At 32.2% G+C, this 27,101-nt stretch overlaps 1 protein-coding gene and 1 pseudogene across 1 annotated transcript; one reads left to right on the top strand and one right to left on the bottom strand.

Moving 5' to 3' along the window:
- Positions 1 to 3,688: 3,688 nt before the first annotated feature.
- On the bottom strand, positions 3,689 to 4,795 carry LOC132617738 (small ribosomal subunit protein eS24z-like; annotated as a pseudogene).
- A 7,777-nt stretch (positions 4,796 to 12,572) lies between these two features.
- Positions 12,573 to 15,076, top strand: LOC132617221 (potassium channel AKT1-like). The gene is made up of 5 exons (XM_060332181.1): positions 12,573 to 12,880; positions 13,069 to 13,434; positions 13,980 to 14,037; positions 14,122 to 14,439; positions 14,566 to 15,076. Exons 1-5 carry the CDS (start codon positions 12,837 to 12,839, stop codon positions 14,854 to 14,856), a joined length of 1,077 nt encoding a protein of 358 aa, XP_060188164.1. The 5' UTR covers positions 12,573 to 12,836; the 3' UTR covers positions 14,857 to 15,076.
- Positions 15,077 to 27,101: the final 12,025 nt, after the last annotated feature.

The raw sequence follows: 27,101 nt of genomic DNA on the forward strand, positions 1-27,101 counted from the left end.
ATTTTTATAATGATAAGAAAATGCGGCATTTGTAGTAAGTACTTAGCAGTACATCATGAAATCATTGGGTTGTTCCCAACTTATTCAGCCTTTGACATTGTCTCAATGATCACATGTGTTGCTCTGTCATAATTTTTTTTTTTTTCTGTCATAATATTTACTGCTGTTGGTTTGTGTCTTTTTTTTTTTCTAACTTTGACATGTGTCTTCAGCCTAACTTTTCAATAACATGGGATGACAGGTTCTTTTTGCAGCCAAAGTTTGGATAACAGAAGAATAACAACCTCAAAGTAAAGAGAAAAAAAAAAAATCAACCTCAAACCTAAAGGGCTTTGTCATCTGGAAAGAGAAAGCAAACAAAAATAGAAGTCTCATTATTTAGTCCAATGCACATCGAAAGCTCAACCTCAAACATTTAAGGAAAAAGAGCTTTGTCACCTGGAAAGAGAAAGCAAGCAAAAATAGAAGTATCATTATTTAGCATATGCACATAGAAAGCAATCATGCGAAATAGCGATCTATTTACATATTTCACAGTGTTGTCCACACATGAAGACCATGAAATGCAAATTAAAACAATGCTGAGTGCCTGAGTTCCATGTGCAGCTCAGAATTGTTTTTTTTAGAAGTTACCTTATTAAGTAATTTTATCCTTCATATCATACTAATTATTTCTATAGTTTTTTCAAAATGAGTTTATAAGTTTATATAAATGTATAACTGTATCAAATAATTAGAATAATTATTAAATTTTGTAAAAACAAATTGAAAACACATATGTATATAAGATATGCTTTATATATTAAATTTTAAAATAATAAAGTATTGGATCAATAAATTTTCGTGTGATGGAAACAACTACAGGTAAAGTAATTCCACCTAAACTATCAAATCCCAAATTTATTGTCTTATTATTATATTAAAACTGAAATTAGTTATATGTAGCAGGTCACGAGGTATTTCCTCAACGTTGAGTTGCAAACCACAAAATATTAAATATTCTTCCTCTCATATAATTTAAATTTCTCTTCTCGGACATTTAATCAAGAAGAAAAGGGAAACTTTAATAGCAAAAAGATATTTTCCTTCAATTTCTATTATCCTCCACGGACAGTGTATTTAGACTTAACTAAGGAGATTAGCTCCCAAGCAATAGGGCAGAGTGCAACCATGCAAATTTTTATTTTAAAATACAGAAGAACTCAAAACTAAAAATGATATGGAGTATTTTCTCCATCTCAATTTATATGACACATTTTTTTTAGTTTATCACAAAAAATATTAATTTTCTATAATAAGAAATTGCTTAACTTTTTAATTCTGTAATTTGTAGTCACACAAATATTTAAAATTTATTTTAAATCTCTAATTTAAAAAAAAAAAATTAAACTTTGTAACTAATCAAACAAATCTCGTAAAATTGAAAGGGGATACTATTTTGTCCAAAATAGAACCCCCCCCCCCCCGCAAAACAAAAACACAGACACAAGTAGTTTAACCTCGCCTATTGTACGTCTTCCATTTGAATTGACGGGAAAGGGACCCCGACAATCTTTAATAATTGTTGCAAATGAGGAAGAAAGAATAATAGTTAGGCCTGTTTGTCCGTTTCTCTTATGGATTTTCAAACACGCCCTTCATTCGAGATGATTAGGACTTTCTCTGTACGACACAGAGGCAAGGTTGCATATCTAAGGGTGTACATGGATCGAATTGGTTCAGATTTTTTAAACATTAAATTAAATTAATTGCGTCAGATTTTTAAATTTATACACCAAACCAAACCAATAAAATTCGGGTTTTTTTCGATTTTCTCGGGTTTTTCGGGTTTTTTTCTAGAATAGTGTTGATACGAAACATATAACTTTTACTTCAAATATGTCTTTAGTCCTAGTAAGACACAACTATATAATTAAGGTGTTTCATAAGAAAATAACATAAAATGTGAGAAGAGTGATGACATTGTATTAAAATATTCAACAAAAGTTAATAAAATCGGTTAAAATAAATATTGCTAATTAATAAGCCATAAAGAAAAGTGTCATAATCTAAAAATACTAAGTCATGCTAAAATAAGTACGGCTAATAAGTATTAAGTACATGACAAGAAAAAAAACTTAAGTTATGTATTTTGACTCTCTAAACCAATTATGTAAAACAAATAATAGATATCCAACATTATTGTCATTCCTTGTGGTAAATTGAATTTCTTTTGTTAGTATTGGTGTTGAGTTGGTTTTTGTTTGAACTTTATATGAGTTACTAATATATCCATAGAATATAAAACTTATTGACATTCAAAATTCTAAGTTTAATCTTAAATAATATGATAATAGATAAAAAAAAAACTACGAAAAAATTTAAGAAATATTTATAAATTACATTACAAATAAATATTCTTATGTATAAAATATTTTAAAAATTGAATACAAGTAATGTCGGGTTGGTTTGGTTCGGTTTGACTTTTTTTAGCTAAAATCAAACCAAACCAATTATGATCGGGTTTTTTTTTCCAACATCAAACCAAGTCAAACCAAACCACTAATTGGGTTTTTTTTTCGGTTTGACTCGATTTAACGTTTTGGTGCGGTTTATCAGTTTACTTTGTACACCCCTAATTGCATCTACTTATAGTATCACATCTTGTTTGGCTGACTCACCAACCGAATCGGAAAGAAAGGTACTTAAATTATTGATTAATAAAATGATATTAAGCCAAGCATCTACCATGCCAAAATCCAAATACGAGCTCACAGTCAGTAGAACAAGTTATGATACTCCTTAATTGGTCAAGTCAATTAAATAAAAGAACATCAATAAAAGTGGAATGAAGTACTACAGGGAAAGAGTTGGAGTTGAAATTAAGGAACTAAAAATGAAATGAAAAGTTCCAAGTAAGCGCTGGTGATTTGATTTAAGGATTATGAAGAGCCAAAAGATTACAACTTTAGTACATAAAAAAATAGTACTAAGCCTATTGGCTATATATGAACTTCATCATGTTGCACCTGAGAGTTAAAAAAGAATGATCAATCGTAATCGATCCGTGGCTTACTATAAATAGCTTCTAAAGTAATACTACTTAGTTGTAACTTGTAAAGCCTACCTATTCCTTTTAAACATTCTAAGTTTGACTATCATTCCAAGTGACAGACTCAATGTATCAAGTTAATAATTACTGTAAATTTTAATTAAGGGCTATATATATATATTTTAGGAGTTAATATTTTTTTGAGGAGTGTCCTAAATTAAGGGCAATATGTATTTTAGGAGTCAGTATTTTCTTAAGAGGTATGTTAAAGACTAAGAGGATACTTACTCTGAATCGGAGGGAAAATAAATTTGCATTAATTAGCTGTAATTACTTTCTCTGTTCACTTTTGATTTTGCACGTCTTTTAACAATTACTAAATGAAGTATGTATGAATAATTAATATCAATGGTAAAACAATAAAAAAAAGTTTGTCTTTCTTTGATATGCTAAAGTGGACAAATAAAAATAAAAATACATTTTTAATTTTGTGGACAAATAAAAGTGAAAGTACGAACTAAGTGATAAGAATCGTATGTCAAACATGTCATGTATTTGTCCCTATTATGTAAAATACCTGTAAATTTTCACTTATATCCGATCAACACAGATACCAAGTAATTGTATTCACCAAAACTCTCATTACACACCAACCCATTACCCCTTCAAAAGTTGATCAAAACAAACTTCTAGTGCAGATAAGAGCTCTACTAGAACAATAGTAACAGTAACTCTTGTGAAATCTCGAGTACTCTAAGCCCTCCATAAAATATTTCCGAGGAAAGACAAAACTGAATTGTTCCAAAAGTCAGACAGAATCAACAGTAAATAATGGCTCAAACAACACCAAAAGAAAAATACTAGGCCGCTTGAAGAATCCCAAAATAAGATTTTTTTTGTTTGCATAGGAACTCATTTCTTCTTTGCATCACCAGCCTTGGTCTTCTTTACACCACGGACCTTCTTGGCCCTGTTCTTCCTTTCCTTCATTTGTTTCCTAGACTTCTCTATCTCAGTGTCAAGCCCATTCCTGATGAGCCTATATTTTGGCTCGTACTTCTTGGCATTTTCAACAGAATCATAAATCAAACCAAATCCTGTTGATTTCCCACCTCCAAAGTGTGTGCGGAACTACTTGAAAACAGAAAAAAGCATTTGGGTCCTTCACCTCGTACATCCTAGCCAACTTCTCCTTCAGCTCAGCCTTTGAGACGTTGGCTCTTCCAGGATGAAGTACATCAATAATGAATTGCTTCCTGGCGAGAAGCCTGTTGGTCATGAACTTGCGGGTCCGAATACTGACTGCCTTGTCCGCCATAGCCATACTTAGCTTGGCTGCCTTGTAGCGATATTTGCAGCGAGAGAGAGAGGAGTAAGAGTGAAGTACATAGTAACTTTCAGTGTTTGAACTAGAGAGAAAAAACACAATGGACCTTTTACTTATACGTGTGGTGGTAATGCTGATAGTCTTTGCTATGGCAATCATCACAATCGCTTGTAACTGCTTGTGTAAACAGCGTCGTTCCTCGTCTACCGAGGAGGTGGGGGAGGAACCACCACGTCCAGTGGCGCCGCCCGCCAACACAATGGTGGAGATGTCTCCGGCAGTCATGGTCATCATGGCCGGCGATCAGGAACCTACGCATGCCGCAGTTCCCTTGTAGTTCTCTATATATGTGAAATAATAGATGTTGGGAAAATCTTAGATCGTCTTGCTTTAATTTATTAAAATAATCATGTGAGATAAGTAGTATTTATAAATTAAATGACACAATGCTTTCTGTAAAATGTTATGCGGGTTTAAACTATCTCTTTACATACATTTTTTCTTAAGCCTACTAGAGGCAGCAAGAATCGAACTCGATCTGCACTCCTCTAGGTTGAATAATAAAAAACTAATTTATCAAAGATCACTTAACACCATCATAGTGATTATAAATAATTCAATTTCTGAAAACTGAATATACGGAGCATTTTTCTTCTTAATTGGCTCTTCTTCAGAGATCTTTTCTTCTTGTTCTTAAGGGTTTTACATAATACTCCACTTGGTCACCTCTCTTTGTCTATTTTGCAAAAGGAAAGAAAAAAGCAATTAAGGAGGTGATTTCGGAATTAGAGATAATATATTCTCTTAAATGACTTTCCTTATTAAGATATCGAAATCTAGAGTGTGTTTGGTATGGATTGAAAACGTTTTCGATGGAAAATAATTTCCAAGAAAATTTTTCTTGAAAAATGCTTTCTAGTGTTTCGTAACCAAGCAAAAAAAAAAAAAATATATATATATATATATATCATTGTATATCTAACAAAACAAAATGGGGATGGCATGGGTGGGGAGTGGGGGTTCGGGGGTGGGCGGGTGGGTGGGATGGTCAACCGGTGGGGATTGGGGAAGTTGGGTGGGTGCGGAGGGGACAGTAAACTTGAAATGCCACTTATGGAATTTGCTTTCCGCACTTCCATTAGGGAAGTCATTTTCCTTATATTTAAGGAACTTGTTTTCCTAGAGAAAATGTTTTCCAAAATATTTTGACCAACCAAACATAGAAAATTGAAAAATGTTTTCCTCCATAACAAACACACCCCTAATCCCTTTTCACCATGATTATATCGTATATTAATTAATTGAAACTCCTAATAAAAAGAAAGATGTAGTTAAAAAAGTGTAAAATAGTAACAATGGAAATTAGTTGATGGAAAAATAATTACTTAATGTAACTTATTCTGCTCTATAATTACACTTTATAGAAGTACTTTTAAAGAATTACAAAGCATAGCTACATATTACATTTTGTAGCAGATATACATTGATAGACATATCCCTAAATTGTAGGTGCAATTCTTGTGTGCGCGCACATACTGTATATGCATTGTATACATTGATACTCTATGCGCCCTCATACAATGTATATGCATAATGCTACGTTATATATATATTGCTATGTTTAGAAAAAGACATATCGCTATTCTGTTTGTAAAAAAGGGTTCTAATCTCCTGCTTATAAAAATTTCCCAAAGTTGATCAACTTAACGCTAGTCCAAAATGGCAACTTTGAAGCACAGGGTGTTATTATACTTATATACGCAATGAATGGCATGTGCTAAATAAACGGAAATTTTCCAAAGCTTCTCTCTGGGTTTTGGAAGGAGCCGCCCGTGACTAAGGGCAACGCAGAACATAATATGTTACTCCTAATTTATATTACGTCAACAAAGCTAAATTTATATAAATATACACAAACTTTGTGTAAGAAGTTCAAACTCTAATAAGAAAACATAAAGTTTAGAACATTATTTGAACTTGCTAACTTACGACATCATTAGTACATCCTTCCAAATTGCAGAAAAGTAAAAGGAAATAACTATTGTGAATTTCTACACCTTTGAATTTTATTTTGCCTTTCAAACAAATGCCAAAAAACAATTCTTTTTTTCTACTTTTACTGACATTTTTATGATATGTGTTATCGGCGGATAACTTTCTTCAAATTAAAGTGAAGTTGTAGCTTTTAGTACGTAAAAATAATTTAACTCACCATGTTTCTCAGCAAAATATCATATGTTAACATTTAGAAAACTACATTTAGTTTGTTACTATTTCATCCCTATATTGTTTTAAGTTTCTATTTTAACCTATTTGAGTACTGTTAAGAGTCACACATCTGTCATTTAAGATATGAGTGGTCTCCCATCATGGTTGCTAGCTTTTGGGGTTGAATTAGATTCAAGATTCATTTATTTACAAGTATTCTTAATACTATACTATGTCTATAATCAATTTTATTCTATTTTTATTTTTTCTCCTGTCAATATTGTTTTTATGAAAACAAATTTCTTTCACCGTATTAATTATATGCAATATTAAGGGTTCAACGTTTAGAAAAGTATTAGTTTATTAATGGTAAAAATAATCAATTCTTTAACATATTAAAATACTACATCTAAAAAATAGGAATATAACAAAAAATTTAAATTAAATACAATAAAGCTCCATTCAAGCATGTTGTCCCTTTTCAAAAGAGAATGTTTTTCTATCCAAACAAGCACAATCTAAAAGAAAGACAAAAAGGTTGAATTTCTAGCTTTCTTCCGGACAAACTAATAAAATCCACATCCTTAGTGGAGTCGTGATTCACAAACGTGATCTCTATTTCCCAAGGACAATTATTTGGATATTGTGGGCCTATAGTTTCTGTCCTTTCATTACCCCCACATTATTCAAACATTTTAATCTACAATAAATTTAGGAAAATAGCATTGAGAAGAATTGTAATGGTATACTCGAGTTGTGTTTTATTAATATATTCAAATTGTGTTTTATATATAAAATATTAGGATTCTATTATAGGGGTTTGTTCATTTTTAACATTTTGTAGATGACCACACTGTTTACGAAAAATTTTATGTGCGCCCTTGCTAAGTGTTGTGTGCATATATTTTTCTAGAAGCTATTCAATAACAATAGAAAATTTCCGCGACTTTTGTAGGATAAAAAAAAAAATTGAACCAAACTAATACAAAAAAAATAAAATACATAAGTAGGTTTCACGCACTAATTTAATGCATAAAAAGATCAAACTGCAAAAAAAAAAAAAATTGGCCTTTCACGCACAAAATTTGTGCGTGAATGAGGCCCACAAAAAACACTTACATAGTCTACTAAATTAGGCCTACTTATGTGTTCTCTGTATCTATAAACATTAGGATGGTGACTCCTATCATTTTTTAATTACAAAAACATTGTATTTATGAAATGTAAAAAAATCAACAGCTTCCCTTTTCTCGAGTCCGGAACCAAAATGCCCCAAAAAAATCACTTTGAACTAAAATATCCAAACAATTTTTTTTTACAAAACTACCTAAAGCAGTTCACGGAGACAGATCCGTTAACTGCTTTAGCCCAGTAAAATACTGTGTTATAGAAATAGTACCAAAAAAAAATTGGCCAACTTTATTTTTTGCAACACTTGGTATTTTTTTTCATACTTTGACCAATGATTAGTAGCGTGTCAAGACTCCGAAACTTCAATATTTTATATAGAACCTGATATTTTTTTCTGCGTACAATAATGTAGGCCTAATACATCAAGGATACGTAGACGTTCGGATCGTCATTTTAGGGGTTGAAAAGGTGCCCGAAGTAAGTTTTGTTTGAAAAAACTTAGTGTTTTTTCCATACTTTGACCAACGACTAGTCGTATGTCAATACTCCGAAACGTCAATTTTTTATATAGAACCTGATATTTTTTTTGCGTACAATAATGTAGGATCAATACATCAAGGATACGTAGACGTTCGGATAGTCATTTTAGGGGTTGAAAAGGTACCCGAAGTAAGTTTTGTTTGGAAACTTTAGGGTGTTTTATTTTTTAAGATTTTGATTTAAGCGTGTTATTTTTTAATCAAGACATAACTTTATTTTGAATTTAAATATAATTCTAAAAAATAAAGGAAGAAAAGCTAGTTGTAAAGTTGTCAAACTTTAGATGGTCATAACTTTGCGCTCGGACGTCCGTTTTACGCGTTTTTTTTAACTTGCTTATTTTTTCGAGATTTATGCGGACAAACTACCGCAAGGCAAAAAATAAAGTTGGCCAATTTTTTTTTTTTGGTACTATTTCTATAACGCAGTAAAAATTTTACTGCGTTATAGATTTTTTTTTTATACTATTTCTATAACGCAGTATTTTATTACGCTAAAGCAGTTAACGGCTCCGTCTCCGTGAACTGCGCTAAAGGTAGTTTTGTAACTTTTTTTTTTATTAGGATATTTTGGTTCAAAGTGATTTTTTTGGGAGCATTTTGGTTCCGGACTCGAGAAAAGGGAAGCTGTTGATTTTTTACATTTCATAAATACAATGTTTTTGTAATTAAAAAATGATAGGAGTCACCATCGTAATGCTTATAGATACAGAGAACACATAAGTAGGCCTAATTTAGTAGACTATTTAAGTGTTTTTTGTAGGCCTCATTCACGCACAAATTTTGTGCTTGTGCGTGAAAGACCAAACTTTTTTTTTGTCCTTTCACGCACTAAATTAGTGCGTGAAACCTACTTATGTATTTTTTATTTTTTTTTGTGTGTTAGTTTGATTTACCTTTTTTTTATCTTAGAAAAGTCACGGATTCTTCCTTGACGTAGATTGTAACAAGATAAGAATTTTAATTACTTTTGGGTTCGATGTGTCAAGTGTGCATGTGTAAGTACGCTTCAATAATGTTCGTGGTGTAAAAGCTAGTAGTATCATATATGAATTTGGATGATAGTTTCTCTAATGATCTCCATTATTATTTCTTCAGGTCACTCTTTTTGCCGTTTACTGTGCTGGATGTTTTAATCATCTAATTGCAATTAATTATCCTGATACAACCAAGACGTGGATAGGAGAATCCATGGATGACTTCCTTAATAAGGATATCTGGATTCGTTATCTCACTGCTATAATTATTGGTCTACAACTACTCTCACTAGAGTAGGCTATGATGATTTGCATCGAATGAACACACAAGAGATGATATTTAACATTTTCTACATGCTTTTTAACTTGTGTTTGACCACGTACTTGATAGGAAATATGACCAATTTTGTGATCCATGTAACAAGTAGGACTAATCTAGCTGTGAGCATATTACTTGGTGCTTCAATAGCTTACTCATTCAGAGTTTAAGTTATATACACGGTTAGTGTAAAAATTAATTTTTGACACAATCAAGTGATCATATATGTTTATCTGTTGTTGCAGATAACTTGTCGGGATCCGCTGCCGGAGACAGAACACATGTTAACCCATGCCAAAATCTTTACAACAAGAGTTACAGTATGTGTATTATGATATGATGGTATAACTATCTGAGTTTTTTTTTTTTTTTTTTGGATGTTTCCCTCCCAACGTCACTGATTGCATGTATTCGTAAACGCACATGCTCAAAAAGATCTGAATAGGATTCCTTAATTATAGATGACTTTCTTTCTTGCTTGCTTGTCTTTATACCAGATCACAAGCATGTCATGTGCTAATTAAAAAAGTCAAACATATATAATGGGGGCAGTGTTTTGAGAGTCATAATAAATATTTCCACATGGCTTGTCAAGGTGTGGGTACTCGGGATCTAAATTTTATTGAAGTAGTTTAGCAATAAAGTTAGATATGTATGAAACCTATACGGAAAAGAATTAAGTTGCAGTTCTGGATATTTTCGCTAGCAGTATTTATAAATCAATTCCCAATTCTCAACCAACTCTAATTATTTTTAAATGAATTGTTTCTTTTGGGAGCTTCCTTATTATTTGGTCAATCCGTTCTGTTCCATCTTACAGTCTCATGAATGTAGTTTTGCATCAGCATCAGTTCCTTGATAATTTTTTAAATATTTGAGAAGGTTACTACACCTTGAGCTCCATGCACATCTGCTGGCTTGATAACTTGCTATCAGTTGAACCACATCATTAGCATATATATTGTAGCTAGTTTGCCATTTATTGTATTCAACCGCAATTTTAACAATGTCTCTGACGAAAATTGTAAAACATTTTGTCACTATTATAATTGCAAACAGGTGGATGGGGTGGTTACTTCTCATATGACACAGTTCGGTATGTAGAGAACAGGAAGTAACCATTCGTAAGGGCTCCAGAGGATGACCTTAACCTTGCAGATATTCAGTTAGGTTTTATGATTAATTTGTATCAAACATCTATAATAAATTAATGATAAGCTAGAATAATCAATATTAAATTCGTTAAATAATATTATTGACGTACTACTTGCAAGGGAAAAGCTTTATGGAAAGGGAAAGTCTAAAAAAATATTATAGAAAATTTCGTCACTGAAATCTGCCTTATTAGCAAAAAATTTAAGTGAGGAAGGTAGGAATAATTTCTCAAATAAAGCAAAACGAAATCCGGATTTGGCCGAAAAAGATAATGGAAATAAGTGTTTAAAAGGGAAAACTCAGAGAGAAGCTTTGGAAAATTACAACACTGCGAATAATTACATGCCATTCATTGCGTATATAATTACAACACTCTGTGCTCCAAAGTTCTCATTTTTGGACTGGGCGTTAAGTTGATCAACATTGGGAAAACTTTATAAGTAGCGAGATTAGAGTTTTTTTTTACAAACAGAATAGCCATATGTCTTTTTCTCAGTGTTTTAAAAGGCGAGGGATTAAGGCGGGGCATTTTACGTCTGCCTCAGTGAGATGTAAGCCTCGAGGCACGGGGCGTAAGCCCCATATGGTTTTAACTTTTAGGATTTTATAAAATGATATAATTATAATAAATACTCTTAAATAGGTGAAATAACGTAAAAAATTGAAGAAAACTATAAATAAGTGATATATATATATATATATATATATATATATATATATCCACCCCCACAAAAAAACTAATTAGAACAATCTATTATACACTACTTACAAGTACAAGTGACTGCTCGTTACTTTTTTGAGATATTAGATAACAAGATAAATAATTGGAAAAGAACATATATTAGGCATTCCAACAATAAAAAAAAGTCTTGACTTTTAAATTTAATGTTTCAATTTCTTTTTAAAACATTTGAGTAATTATATGTTGACTTTTGAGAATTTGGGCATTATACTAAGGACTTATTTAACAAATTTCGTTTTAGTTTGAACAAGTTTTCTGGGCTTACGCCCCAACAAAAAAAACTCGCCCCAAACGCCCGGACGTACACCCCGAATTGCTGGGCGTACGCCTTTTGGGACTTTCGCCCCGACCCATTGCCACGGGGCATTTTTGGTACGCCCCGCCTCAGGGCTCGCCCTGAAAACGCCTTTTAAAACACTGCTTTTTCTAAATATAGCAATATTTTTATTTTTATTTTGAAAAAAAAAAGTAGCATTATATACATTATATGAGGGCACATGCAGCATCAATGTATACAATTTATATATACTGATAGCATATACACAGTATGTGCGCGCGCACAAGAATTATACCTACAATTTAGGGATATATCCATCAACGTATATCCGCTGTACAATGTAATATGTAGCTATGTTTTGTAATTCTTTAAAAACACCACTATAAAGTGTAACTATGGAGCATAATAAGTTACACTAAGCAATTATTTTTCCATCAACAAATTTCCATTATTATTATTATTTTACATTTTTAACTACATCTTTCTTTTATTAGGAGCTTTTCAATTAATTAATTGTACAATATAATCATGGTGGAAAGGGATTAGGGGTGTGTTTGTTATGAAGGAAAACATTTTTCAATTTTTTTCATATTTGGTTGGTCAAAATATTTTGAAAAATATTTTCTCTAAGAAAACAAGTTCCTTAAAAATGAGTAAAATGACTTCCGTAATGGAAGTAGGAAAAAAAAGTTTCATAAGTGACAGTCCAAGTTTATTGTCTCCTCCGCACCCATCCAACTTCCCCAACCCCCACCGCTTGACCATCCCACTGCCCGCCACCCCGAACCCCTACTCCCCACCCGATGCCACCCCATTTTGTTTTCTTAGATTATAATAATATTTGTTTTTTGCTTGATTACCAAACACTACCAAGAAAACATTTTCTAGGAAATCATTTTTCATGGAAACATTTTCATTCATACCAAACACAATCTAGATTTCGATATCTTAATAATAAGGAAAGTCATTTTACGAGGATATATTATCTCTAATTCCGAAATCACCTCCTTAATTGCTTCTTTCTTTCCTTTTGCAAAATAGACAAAGAAAGATGACTAAGTGGAGTATTATGTGAAACCCTTAAGAACCAGAAGAAAAGATCTCTGAAGAAGAGCCAAGTAACAAGAAAAATGCTCCGTAGATTCATTGTTTCCCCTTATGAACGCCTTTATAGGTATTCTATTCTACTCTTCTCGTTTTAAATTTTATTTTTCCAATGCCTGTCGTCCCTCTGAGCTAGTATTTCCAATAACAAATTGAGTTTTGAAATATCTTATATTGCCAACAATATTTGTATGCAATTAATTATGAAAATTAATAGGGATTAGCTAAAATCAGCTGAGGTTAAATATCCTTTTGCAGGGCATGGGAGATTTTCCTGGTGGTACTAGTGATTTATACAGCTTGGATGTCCCCTTTTGAGTTGGGATTTCTTAAGGAACAAGAAGGACCACTCACCATAATTGACAATGTTGTCAATGCATTCTTTGCAATTGATATAATACTCACCTTCTTTGTAGCATATCTGGATAAAACCACGTACCTACTTGTTGATGATCACAAGCAGATTGCTTGGAAGTATGCAAGAACTTGGTTTGTAATTGATGCCATATCAACAATTCCTTCTGAACTTGCTCGCAAGATTACCCCAACTCTGGTACGTCAATATGGCTTATTCAATTTGCTACGTGTCTGGCGTTTACGAAGAGTTGTTGTCTTGTTTGCCAGGTAATTAAATTATCTCATCATAGTTGCACTATATGTTGTGTGTCGGTGGCGGCAGAATTTTTTGTAAGCGGTATCACCACGGAGAGATAAGAAATAAGAAGAGAAACACCAACAATTGCAAATTACAGAAAAATAGGAGAATTTTTTCAAATATGATTCTAAATTAATCAGTTTTCAGATATTGAATTATTTATTATCACTATAATGGTGTTAAGTGACCTTTGATAAATTAGTTTTTTATTATTCAACCTAGAGAAGGGCAGAGTTCGATTCTAGATGCCTCTAGTTTTCACAGACAAGAGGCTGCACGTAAAGAGATAGTTCAAGCCAGCATAGCATTTTACCGAAAGCATTGTGTCATTTATTTTATAAATACTACTTTTCTCACATTGTTTTGTGTGCGTAATAAGTAAAACTTTCCAGCAAAGGGTATCAGATGGCACACTAATGTGCGTTCGCCTCATCGTTGTGTCGTGTGTGCACATATATTTCTCTGAAAGTTTATTCAGTAACAACCAAAAAAATTCCACATTTCCTTGACACAGATTGGAACAAGATCGGAATTTCAATTTCTTTCGGGTTCGAAGAGTGAAGTGTGTATGTGTAAGTACGTTTCAATAATGTTCTTAGCTGATACATGAATTTAGATGATAGTTTCTCTAATCATCTCTATTATTCTTTCTTCAGGTCACTATTTTTTTCGTTCACTGCGCTGGATGTTTTAATCATCTAATTGCAATTAATTATCCTAATCCAACCAAGACATGGATCGGACATTCCATGGATGACTTCCTTAATAAGGATATCTGGATTCGTTATGTCACTGCTATTTATTGGTCTATAGCTACTCTCACTAGAGTAGGCTATGGTGATTTGCATCCAATGAACACACGAGAGATGATATTCAACATTTTCTACATGCTTTTTACCTTTTGCTTGACTGCGTATTTGATAGGAAATATGACCAATTTTGTGATCCATGGAACAAGTAGGACTAATCAATCTGTGAGTAAATTACCTTAGTCCTTCAATACCTTACTCATTCAGAGTTTAAGTTATATACACGGTTAGTTTAAAGATTAATTTTTTACACAATCAGGTGATCATATATGTTTATCTATATAATATCAGGTAACTTGTCGGGATCCACTGCCGGAGACAGAGCACATGTTAACCCATGCTAAAATCTTTCCAACAAGAGTTACAGTAAGTTGCCCTGAAAAGGGGGATATTACAGGGGACCTTATTTTAGTTACACGTAGCTTTCAAGAGCTGCTAGACATTGGTTACAAAATATATGGGATCAAGCAGGCCAAAGTGCTGATCAACGACTGGGCTGAAATTGATGACTTTGAGTTGATTAGAGATGGTGATCATTTAATTTTTGTTAGTGATCAAGTGAATGCTGAACCAAACAACTAAATATTGATAACCTAAACTAAATTAAAGTATCTATATATCATTTTCTCATTGTTGATATTTTGTTCTTTATCCTACTTAGATTGTTACTTTGGCTTGTTTCCTCGATCATCTTTTTTTTACTGATGCTGTCAGTATTCCATTTTTATTTGTACACACTTTAATTTTCAAAGCCAAAAAATCGAAAAAACCAATTCGAAAATGAAGAAAACCGAACCAAATGGAAATTATTGCGTTTGATTTCGATTACCAATGTTGACAAACTGAAAGACAAAAGCCGAGAAACTGAATTGAACCCGTTTTCAATCTCTAGTTATTTTAGAATACGATGATCAGATATGAAACTTGTGACCATGTTATAAGCAAGATCTTTAAAAGTAGTCAATTATATTGTGCAACATACCCCTTGGACTTGGGCTTTTTGGATGGTCCTAAACTTGATCTCCAACGCACCGAGAACACGAAAGCATACCTGTATCCAAACAAGTGAATAATTCATGGGATGTTGTTGCAAAATGCTGTAGATATTAGTTGAATCATTTGGATTACAACATATTATGACATGGACAGTAGAGATGGACGATTCGTTCTTTCTTCCTCTAAATTTTATCTCTTTGTAACAGTATTGATTTGTTTTGATCTTTTTCTTTTAAGTTCTACTTCTATTTGGAAATATAGCTCCTTTAGCCGTCAGAGATTTATTTTCTAGTTCAAGGAGGATAAATATATGTGCTCCAAACAGTAGGTGTTTGTAAGTCACTATGGTTGAAGCATTTTACATGTCCACAATTTTCAATTCTTTGTCGTTCAACATCTTCCACATGTGGTAAAGTCATAAGCAGTTATTTTTAAGCCATAAAATTACAAAATAGCTAATGTTATAAAATTTCTTCACCAGAGAAACTTCCACACTCTAATAGAGTTTCGCACGTAAAATTTGAAAATCTGTGACATTAACCATTTTTTTTAATAGCGTTAAAATGTGACAATAAGCGCTATTTTCACTCCCCCAACTTCTAAAAGGGGAAAACAAGAAAGGAGGACAAGGCCATAATTCAAGGCCTAACACTTTTAAGATTAAATGTTATAATAATTTAAAAGGTGAACTCTCTAATTTAGGTTTTGTTACACCTTCAACAGCTTGTATTTACATGCCAACTGTTGATATGGCTGTGATTAGGGCTTCGCTAAGAGCACTGATGAGACAATAAGAATGATTTGAGGGTTTGTCAGCTCTCTAGTAAGGATTTTAGGCTATGATGATTTGAGAGTAGCTATAAAGTTTTTCTCGCTTTGTAGTGAAGAATCTTTCGGTAAAACATTTTATTCTTTAGTGAATCTATTAATGGTAACTTAAATTAATCGAATGGGTAGTTTGTGATACCAGGCATGCAATTAGACAAAAAAAAAAAAACCTATAAAGTATCGATTTAAGGGATTTGGTGGCTCTCAACTCTCTTACTTGGACAAAAGCTCATCCCATACTAGATTAAATCCAAAAAAATGAAGGGATTCGCAAGTTCTAGACCGTATGCTCTACCTCTCAAATACTTGGATTTCACTTTAAAAAAGGAAAAGAAGTATACATAATTATTAGTTATTGGCTCAATATCATTATCAATTTGCTAAAAAGGGGACAATTGTACGCATCAATTTCGTATGGAAGAGTTATTCTGCAAGAGAAACTTGGTAGAGATTGTGACGTTCGACATCATTTAAAAGTAATAAATTAGAGCAAAATTAAAAACCATTTCAAGATAAAAGAGTGGATAGTGTGAAAAGGAAGATAGAAATTAAAGGTGAAGAAAAAGAAAAACAAAGGCCGCAAAAAGGATTCGCACTTTTTAATATTCTGGAAGGATAAGGAAAGGAGGTGTAAATTTAACACCCAATTTTGTGAGTATGGGAATAAAGTCCCTTTATCACATTCTCTCACAGGTTTGTGACATTATTTTGTACTTTTTCTTCTCCCAGTGGTCATAATTCATTTGTTGATGAATCTGCCAAGGAGTAAAAGACGCTGCACCTCCACTGCCAAATACTACTTGCAATTAACACGTCCATTTTCATATTCTGAAAAATAGAAATTCGACTAATGAGTTGATCTTCCCATATATGATTTTGATTTTTTTTTTATTGATAGTGATGCCAAAACTCAACTTAAATTTGTTGAAACGTGAACCCATGTCTCATATATGCTCCCAAACTAGAGAATCTTGAATACTCGAAGAAAAATGCATACACCTAATAGTGGAATCCATTGAATACGGTAAAGCACCAAATTATTATGATGAAAAAGAGGAGGTTTTTGTTAGGCAAGGTAGCTCATGTGACATCCTAACTCTACTTAGCTGGACTTTTCGAATTGCCATATAACTTGGCGTCTGCCTTAACAAGGCGGTGCTTTGAAAGATTAACTACAATCATAGAAAAATGAGGTTCAATCTAAAATATATTTGGATTCATGCCAAGTAATTTCGATGTGAAATATAGAGAGACCATGTTAAACTATGTAGTATTATCTAGTGCAGTTTTTTTTTTTTTTTTTTGAATGGTTTTCTTTGGGTGAATGATTTGGATGTAGTTCGGTGAAGTACCAACTTTCTGCACTGAAGTACCAAGTATAGCCATAAGAAACAAGGAGGTACAAAATTTTGTATTCAACCAAATATGACTATCACTGCTTACCAAACGCCATAATTCAAAAATATACTATTATCGTTGCTTCAATTCATTCAATGTAGGTACCCATCTTTAACGCGCACCACCCCTTTCTCTTTCATTTGTTTTCTTTTTTCCCTTTTCACCCCAACCCTTGGATTAATCATTGCAATGATTACTACCCAAATTGTCTTTGTTGTTTCTCATGTGACTAACAGTTGGCCCATATGCAGGATATTTCTATTATATATAAGTGTGAATGGAGGACTAAAACAGTTTCATCAACTTATATCAAAAGCTTTACAACTTGTACACGCAATTAATGCTTGTACTATAAGCTATATAGTTTGTACACTTTACTCAACTATTTTTTGTATTCTACGTGAACATATGTCATAGTACTTAATATTTATTCTCTTCTCATGTATAGACGGATGCACTTCAATTTTGATTCTCCGACACATTTATTTCATCCATGCACTTTTACTTGTTCACTTTTGACTTTTTCCGTTCTTGCTGAATATTTATTTTCTTCTCATATATAGACGTATGCAGTTCAATTTTAATTCTCCTACACAAATTTCTATTCTATTTATTTATTTTTATTATATATATATATATATATGTGTGTGTGTGTGTGTGTGTGAAGAGGGGACTAACATAGCAATAAAATATATACCACAAGCTATATAAATTGTACAGTTTAACTAACTAATAGAAAAATGAAGTACTTCCTCCGTCCCATATTACTTGGTCACATTACTAAATAACTTTTTTATCCCACGTGGACATATGTCATAGTACTGAATATTTATTCTCTTATCATCTATACACACATGCACTTCAGTTTCAATTCTCATACACATTTATTTCTTCCGTACACTTTTACTTGTTAACTTTTCACTTTTCAAGTTATTTAAGAATTAATTAATGAAGTACTCCCTCCATCCAATATTACTTGGCCACATTACTAAACTACTTTCTTATCCCACATGGACATATATCAGAGTACTTAATATTTATTCTCTTATCATGTATACACGTATGCACTTCAATTTTAATTCTCCGACATATATTTATTTCCTCCGTGCACTTTTATTTATTTACTTTTGACTTTTCACGTTCTTTAAGAATTAATAAATGAAGTACTCAATATTACTAAAAATATATGTCCAAATTACTTGTTCATTTAAAAAACCAAGATAAAATTAATTAAACCTTTCCCATCTTACCCTCTCCGTCTCATATTACTTGGCCACATTACTAAAAACTGGACATATGTCATAATACTGAATATTTATCTCTTCTTATGTATACATGTATGGACTTCAATTTTAATTCTCCGACACATATTTATTCCCTCCGTGCACTTTTACTTGTCCACTTTTGACTTTTCACGTTCTTTAAGAATTAATGAATGAAGTATATATTTTATCATAATATTCGTATTTATTGGTGTATAGTCTCAATAGCCTCAGAAAATAATTTGAAAATGAGTAATTAATGTGAAAGGTAAAATAAGAAGAAATTTATTTCTTTTGATATGTTAACGTGGACAAGTAAAAGTGAACGGAGGGAGTGACTTTTATCCCCATTTTCCTTCTTTATCAATAATTTACTTATTTTACTCTCCTTTGCATTTTGTGATTATTGTTTCTTTACATTTATAAAATGTATAATTTATATTTTAATTTTGGAATTAAAATTTTGGTGATTTACGATATAATATATATATATCTTTATAATTTTGATTTTTTTGTAAAAATTCTTTTTATCTATAATTGTTAATATAAAAAATTATAATATATTTTTTAAGTAATTTAATAAAAACAATTTATTAGTTTTGCTTTTGAAAAACTCAATAAATGCATTAATTGACATGGATACCAACATGTAGGTATACATATGAGATATTAACGAATTTAAAAGAAAAAATTTAGAATCAAAATATTAATTTTCCCTCATAGTCTTACTAATTTTCTTTTTCACATCGATGAACAACTTTCATTGTCATGACAATGAGAAAAAAGTTCGATTCTTTCCGTCTCAAAGACTTTTAATTCCATCATATGTTTTTAATTTTTAAACTCCATTTTTTATTATAACTAAAGTGATGGTACATAAAATAAATTTTTTATATATAGCTATATATAATAACAACTAGAATGTTTTTAAAAGTTATTTTCAAAATAGAAACCTTAAAGACTAACTAATTAAAGTGAGTAGACATGTTCTGCCCGTGCATTGCATGGGCATTTATTGCTAGTTTTACTACTACGTAAGAGATTTACTTTTGCACTCTTTTTTTTTCTTTTTTTTTTTTTTTTTTGGGTCTTTGCATAAATATAGTTAATCTTTTCAGAGGTTATTACTTACTTTTTTGAGCAATTTATTGCTCGTGAAATATTAGAATACCCAATAACGAAGTTTGATCATTTAATACACTAATTATGAAAAAAAAATATCATACGAATATATGTATTTTCATCATTAAACAATTTTCCTTCATTATACAAAGTGTGATTAAGCTTAGAATTTGACGATTAAAAATGAAAATTAGATTTTATGCATCTTTTTTACCTATAATACCGAAGTTATTTAAATGTCAATGCTGGTATAGGTGTATAACAGTTATTCTCTATAATAGCTGAAAATTTTTGGACCAAACCGTGCTGTTATAGAGAGGTTTGACTATATACATAATCTATCCAAAAAATACAATTATCAGATCTTAGATTTCAAAGAGCAGACGAAGTATTGTATTATCTCTTCAATATTTCAAATTTTGGACTGTCAATTGGACTACATATCAACTAACTTTTATAATGTGCTTAATTGGATGAGTCAAAATCGATCGATCCAATAATGAGTGGATCAATTATCCGCCCAAACTTAAGGCGGATTCCATGTCTAGCATAGTGGCCTTGGTATTGTTTGCTTTTTTTCTTGTTTTTTTTTTTCTTTTATTTTTGTTTGATATAATTATATCTGAGATGAGTTTAAACGGAGAAAAATGATAAGAATTTATATGGTTGAAAGGGGCGGAGCTAAAGGGCGGGAGAATTATATTGTATATGTGACGACCCCCTTTGGGGACCCACTACTCAAGGCAGCTCAATTGGTAAGAGGCGATTCCCTTTGGGGAATGTAAAGGAGCCAGAGGTTTCGCGTTCGATACCCCGTAGCGCTGCAGCGTGAAGAGGGATAATGGGGCAAGCCCCTGTGCGGACGGGCAGCACCCTGGCATAGACAATACCTTGAGTAGTGGGTCCCCAAAGGGGGTCGTCACAAAAAAAAGGTAAAAGATAAGGAATGGGCATGAGGAAAAGGACAACTATGAAATGGACCCTCCCGAAGTATTATGACATCCCATAAGATCAGTTGAACATTCGAGGACGAATGTTTTAAAGGGGGAGGATGTTATATCCCGTATTTGTGAACGTCGGATTATTTGTAAGCTGAGGTGGGACCCACAAGGGGGTCGTCACAGTATATATAATATTAGATTTAAATTACACGTATATATATACACGATTTCCTTCTCAACATCCTTTTTTTGCGCGGATTGCCCTTCTTTTGGGGTAATCTTTAAATTTTACCCCTCATATTTTTTGTTTTTAAATTTTACCCCTTATATTTATGATCTTTAAATTTTGTCCTTTACTTGAAAAAGTGGGTAAATACCTCAGGTTCTGGGTTCGATGCTCCCCCCCCCCCCCCCCCCCCCCCTTTCCCCTCAGGCATTAAAAAAAAATCACAAGGCAGGGCTAGAAGGAGGTGTATGCCGGATCCGACATAGTTTAGTTATGCCGTATGGGGCAGACTTTTAGTTAAGACATAATTAAAAGTATGCCCCATAAGACAGACTTTTTCCTTAAGGCATAGGCTTTGCCTTATAAGGCAAACTTTTAATTATGTCTTAAGAAAACGTTCCGTCTTATGGGGCAGGGCAATTTGCAATTGTCCTTCTTTTGGGGTGGCCTTTAAATTTTGTCCCTCATATTTGAAATCTTTAAATTTTGCCCTTGAAAAGAAAAAAAATTATGCCTCAAGGCAAAGTTTGCCGGAGGAGGCATAACTAAAAGTCTGCCGGAGGAAGCATAACTACTTCGCCTTAGGAATTTTTTTAAAAAAATTTTGACTGAGCAGAGATTCGAACCCGAAACCCATGAATTTTAGGAGAAGGACAAAATTTAAAGACCACAAAAATGAGGGCAAACTTTAAAGACCACCCCAAAGAAGGGCAATTCTGCCCTCTCAACATTGTACCGATCAAGGCCACTTTACTTTCCAGCGCTGATAAAAGTAAGACCCAAGCTTATAATTTTCCTATAAGACCCAAGCATATAATTTTCCTTCTTATTTTTACATTGTAATGTCCCTTATAAAATTATAGCACAGGCCCAATGTCGTGGCACTGTTCTAGCTTACAACAACAACGACAAAATACCTAGTGGAACCCCACAACGTGGGGTCTGGAAAGGGTAAAGTGTACGCAGACTTTACCTCCATCTTGGAAGGTAGAGAGATTGGTTCTGAAAGATCTTGGCTCAAAAGAAAACGAGAGAAAACAAGACAAAAGAGTCAGATACGGATAAGCATATCAAAGCAATGCGGAGATGAGGAATAACAAGAGCGAAGAAGTCAAGATAAAACAGCCTGGAAAAACAAGACCCAACACATAAAAGTAGAAATCAAAGGATAATAAACGGTGGAGCAAAACTACGCCTACTAGTGCGAAAGAAAAAGCGAAACTACCTTCTAGACTTCTATCCTAATCTGGTTCCTCCACAACCTCCTAGCTTATGCATAATTAATATGTTACTACTAAGTGTTATACCCTATTTTAACCGGGGTCAAAATAATTTACAACATCCCGGTAATTCCGGGGTTAATTAAAGTACAGGAGTCGCCACCTAATTAATTATGGTGAATTAGGACATCTAAGGTTATTTAAAATATTTATCTAAAGTTGATTTTATTTTAAAATCTACGAAACCAAAAAAAAAAATCTAGGTATGGATTCAACTAACCTAGAGGGAAGGTATTAAGCATCCTCTAAATTCCATTAATAATGGTTAACCGACCGGACTCAAATTTAATTAGGAAAAAAATGCGTGATTAAGTCAAATTTGCAATATTACTTGTTCATTTACAAAACCAAGATAAAATTAATTAAATCTTTCCCATCTTACCCTCTCCGTCTCATATTACTTGCCACATTACTAAAAAATGGACATATGTCATAATACTGAATATTTATCTCTTCTTATGTATACATGTATGGACTTCAATTTTAATTCTCCGCCACATATTTATTCCCTCCGTGCACTTTTACTTGTCCACTTTTGACTTTTCACGTTCTTTAAGAATTAATAAATGAAGTATATATTTTATCATAATATTCGTATTTATTGGTGTATAGTCTCAATAGCCTCAAAAAATAATTTGAAAATGAGTAATTAATGTGAAAGGTAAAATAAGAAGAAATTTCTTTCTCTTGATATGTTAACGTGGACAAGTAAAAGTGAACGGAAGGAGTGACTTTTATCCCCATTTTCCTTCTTTATCAATACTTTACTTATTTTACTCTCCTTTGCATTTTGTGATTATTGTTTCTTTACATTTATAAAATGTATAATTTATATTTTAATTTTGGAATTAAAATTTTGGTGATTTACGATATAATATATATATATATCTATCTAATTTTGATTTTTTTTGTAAAAATTCTTTTTATCTATAATTGTTAATATAAAAAATTATAATATATTTTTAAGTAATTTAATAAAAACAATTTATTAGTTTTGCTTTTGAAAAACTCAATATGTGCATTAATTGACATGGATATCAACATGTAGGTATACATATGAGATATTAACGAATTTAAAAGAAAAAATCTAAAATCAAAATATTAATTTTCCCTCATAGTCTTACTAATTTTCTTTTTTCACATCGATGAACAACTTTCATTGTCATGACAATGAGAAAAAAGTTCGATTCTTTCCGTCTCAAAGACTTAATTCCATCATATGTTTTTAATTTTTAAACTCCATTTTTATTATAACTAAAGTGATGGTACATAAAATACATTTTTTATATATAGTTATATATAATAACAACTAGAATGTTTTTAAAAGTTATTTTCAAAATAAAAACCTTAAAGACTAACTAATTAAAGTGAGTAGACATGTTCTGCCCGTGCATTGCATGGGCATTTATTGCTAGTTTTACTACTACGTGAGAGATTTACTTTTGCACTCTTTTTTTTATTTTAATTTTTTTAATTTTTGGGTCTTTGCATTAAATATAGTTAATCTTTTCAGAGGTTATTACTTACTTTTTTGAGCAATTTATTGCTCGTGAGATATTAGAATACCCAACAGGTTGATTGCACGATGTGCAATTTTTTCTTAAGTGTTTTTTTCTTATTGTCTTTGTTTTATATTGTTGATTAAATTAATTTAAGGATTATTCACGACTTGTGCAATCGCAATTCGTTGCTCGTTTAACATTAGTCTTTCAATACTTGTGAAGATGCAATTAAGGTGCAAATGTTTTATGGAATAACACAAGAAATTTCATTTGATAGATCCTTTAAGGACTGCTGTTTAACTTTTGGGTCTACTAATACAGTCAGACCTCTCTATAACGACACTCGCATATAATAACACTTCTCTATGACAGCCAAGATTTTTCGAAACCGATTTTTTATGTTATATTTTACTTCTCTATAACAACATTTCACTTATAACAGTACTCTCTTTGTAAAATTATCCCCCAGATAACAGCTAGCTTCTTTTTTTGGTAATATAATAATAAACCATCTTTATAAAAATAGAATATCCATGATTACCAATAATAAGTGTAGAGATTTGAACTAAATGTTTGATCATTTAATACACTAATTATGAAAAAAAATATCATACGAATATATGTATTTTCATCATTAAACAATTTTCCTTCATTATACAAAGTGTGATTAAGCTTAGAATTTGACGATTAAAAATGAAAATTAGATTTTATGCATCTTTTTTGCCTATAATACCGAAGTTATTTAAATGTCAATGCTGTTATAGGTGTATAACAACTATTCTCTATAATAGCTGAAAATTTTTGGACCAAACCGTGCTGTTATAGAGAGGTTTGACTGTATATATATTCTATCCAAAAAATACAATTATCAGATCTTAGATTTCAAAGAGCAGACGAAGTATTGTATTATCTCTTCAATATTTCAGATTTTGGACTGTCAATTTGGACTACATATCAACTAAATTTTATAATGTGCTTAATTGGATGAGTCAAAATCGATTGAGCCAATAATGAGCGGATCAATTATCCGCCCAAACTTAAGGCGGATTCCATGTCTAGCATACTGGCCTTGGTATTGTTTGCTTTTTTTCTTGTTAAAGAAATAAGAATATAAAAAAGAGAAGTGCAGTTTGGATAGAAGAGATGTATAGTACTATTTATAGCCAAGTATTCATATGCAATAATTCTTAAGTTATAGTATTGAAAGTACGGTTGTACCCCTGGGCAGATTGCAACCATGAATTCAATTTTACAACGCAAAAGTGATGTGGAATATATACCATTTAACCAAAAAAGATCAACTCCATGCAAAGTGTAAGGCCGAGCCATCTCGCGAGGGCTTGTAACCCAAGTGGAGGCGGTGGAATGTTGCAAGTAATTGCACAATTTGTCCTTCAAATGGGTTTGTAAAATTTTCCCTTCAAATGGGCTGGTCTTTAATTTTTTTTCCCTTCAAAAGTGAATATATGCCTAGTGGGGCATAAGTTCTTTAACAACGCGGGCATAACTCGTGAATATTATGGTGTGTAAATTATATCCCTTTAGGCATAAGTTCAATTTTGAAGGGAGAATATTAAAGAGCAGTCCCTTTGATGGCAAAATTTAAAGACGATCACAGAATAGGGTCAAAAGTGCAAATGACCCTGATGGGCTGCCTAATTATACCACCACTTTGAAAAAAGAAAGATGAAAAGAAAAAAAAAACCAAGTAAAAGCTTTCTATCTGAATTCACTTAAAAGGAAAATCGGCCACCAGGGGCCATCTGATTAAATATGAAAAGTGCCAAAATAAACTCTATCTGAATTGACGGTTGTGGAGACTTTCCATTTTACCCTGTGACATTAGTCAAATTAGTTGTTCAACAATCTTAGTGGGAAATACATCCTTCCAAATAGCAGAAAAGTAAAAGGAAATAACTATTCTGACTTTCTACACCTTTGAATTTTATTTGGCCTTTCAAACAAATGCCAAAAAACAATTCTTTTTTTTCTAATTTTACTGGCATTTTTATGATATATGTTATTGGCGGATAACTTTCTTCAAATTAAAGTGAAGTTGTAGCTTTTAGTACGTAAAAATAATTTAATTCAGCATGTTTCTCAGCAAAATATCATATGTTAACATTTAGAAAACTACATTTCGTTTGTTATTATTTCATCCTTATATTGTTTTAAGTTTGTATTTTAACTTATTTGAGTACCGTTAAGAGTCCCCCATCTGTCATTTAAGGTATGAGTAGTCTCCCATCAGGACTAGCTTTTGTGGTTGAATAAAGTTCAAGATTCATTTATTTACAAGTACTCTTAATACTATACTATGTCTATCATCAATTTCATTCTAATTTTATCTTTTCTCCTGTCAATACTGTTCTTATGAAAACAAATTTCTTCACCATATTTATATGCAGTGTTAAGTGTTCAACGTTCAGAAAAGTAAATTATATATATATACACACACACACACACATATATATATATATACACATACATACATACATTTTTCACTTATTTTTTTCTTTTATTTTTGTTTGATATAATTACATCTGAGATGAGTTTAAACGGAGAAAAATGATAAGAATTTATATGGTTGAAAGGGTCGGAGCTAAAGGGCGGGAGAATTATATTGTATATATAATGTTACATTTAAATTACACGTATATATACGCATAATGAACCTCCTAACACATATGGGAACCTTAGCTCAATTGTCAATGGGTTTCAAATTTTCACGAACGTCACAGGTTCGATTTGTCAGTATCCTTTTTTTTTCTCTATTTTTAGCTTCAGTTTTCCTCTCAGTTTTCATGCATATTGATATTGGAAAAACTCAATGAAGGCCCACAATTTCTTTCCCAGGACTGGTATCCATTGAGGCCCACGATTTCCTTCTCAACATCCTTTTTTTGCGCGGATTGCCCTTCTTTTGGGGTAGTCTTTAAGTTTTACCCCTCATATTTTTTGTCTTTAAATTTTACCCCTTATGTTTATGATCTTTAAATTTTGTCCTTTACTTGAAAAGGTGGACAAATACCTCAGGTTCTGGGTTCGATGCCCCCCTCCCCCCCCCCCCCCCCCCCCCCCCCCCCCTTTTCCCCTCAGGCATTAAAAAAAAAAAAATCACAAGGTAGGGCTAGGAGGAGGTGTATGCCGGATCCGGCATAGTTTAGTTATGCCGTATGGGGCAGACTTTTAGTTAAGACATAACCAAAAGTATGCCCCATAAGGCAGACCTTTTCCTTAAGGCATAGACTTTGACTTATAAGGCAAACTTT

The sequence above is a fragment of the Lycium barbarum genome, chromosome 11 (genome assembly GCF_019175385.1).
Source record: "Lycium barbarum isolate Lr01 chromosome 11, ASM1917538v2, whole genome shotgun sequence".
In the NCBI taxonomy this organism is placed as follows: Eukaryota; Viridiplantae; Streptophyta; class Magnoliopsida; order Solanales; family Solanaceae; genus Lycium; species Lycium barbarum.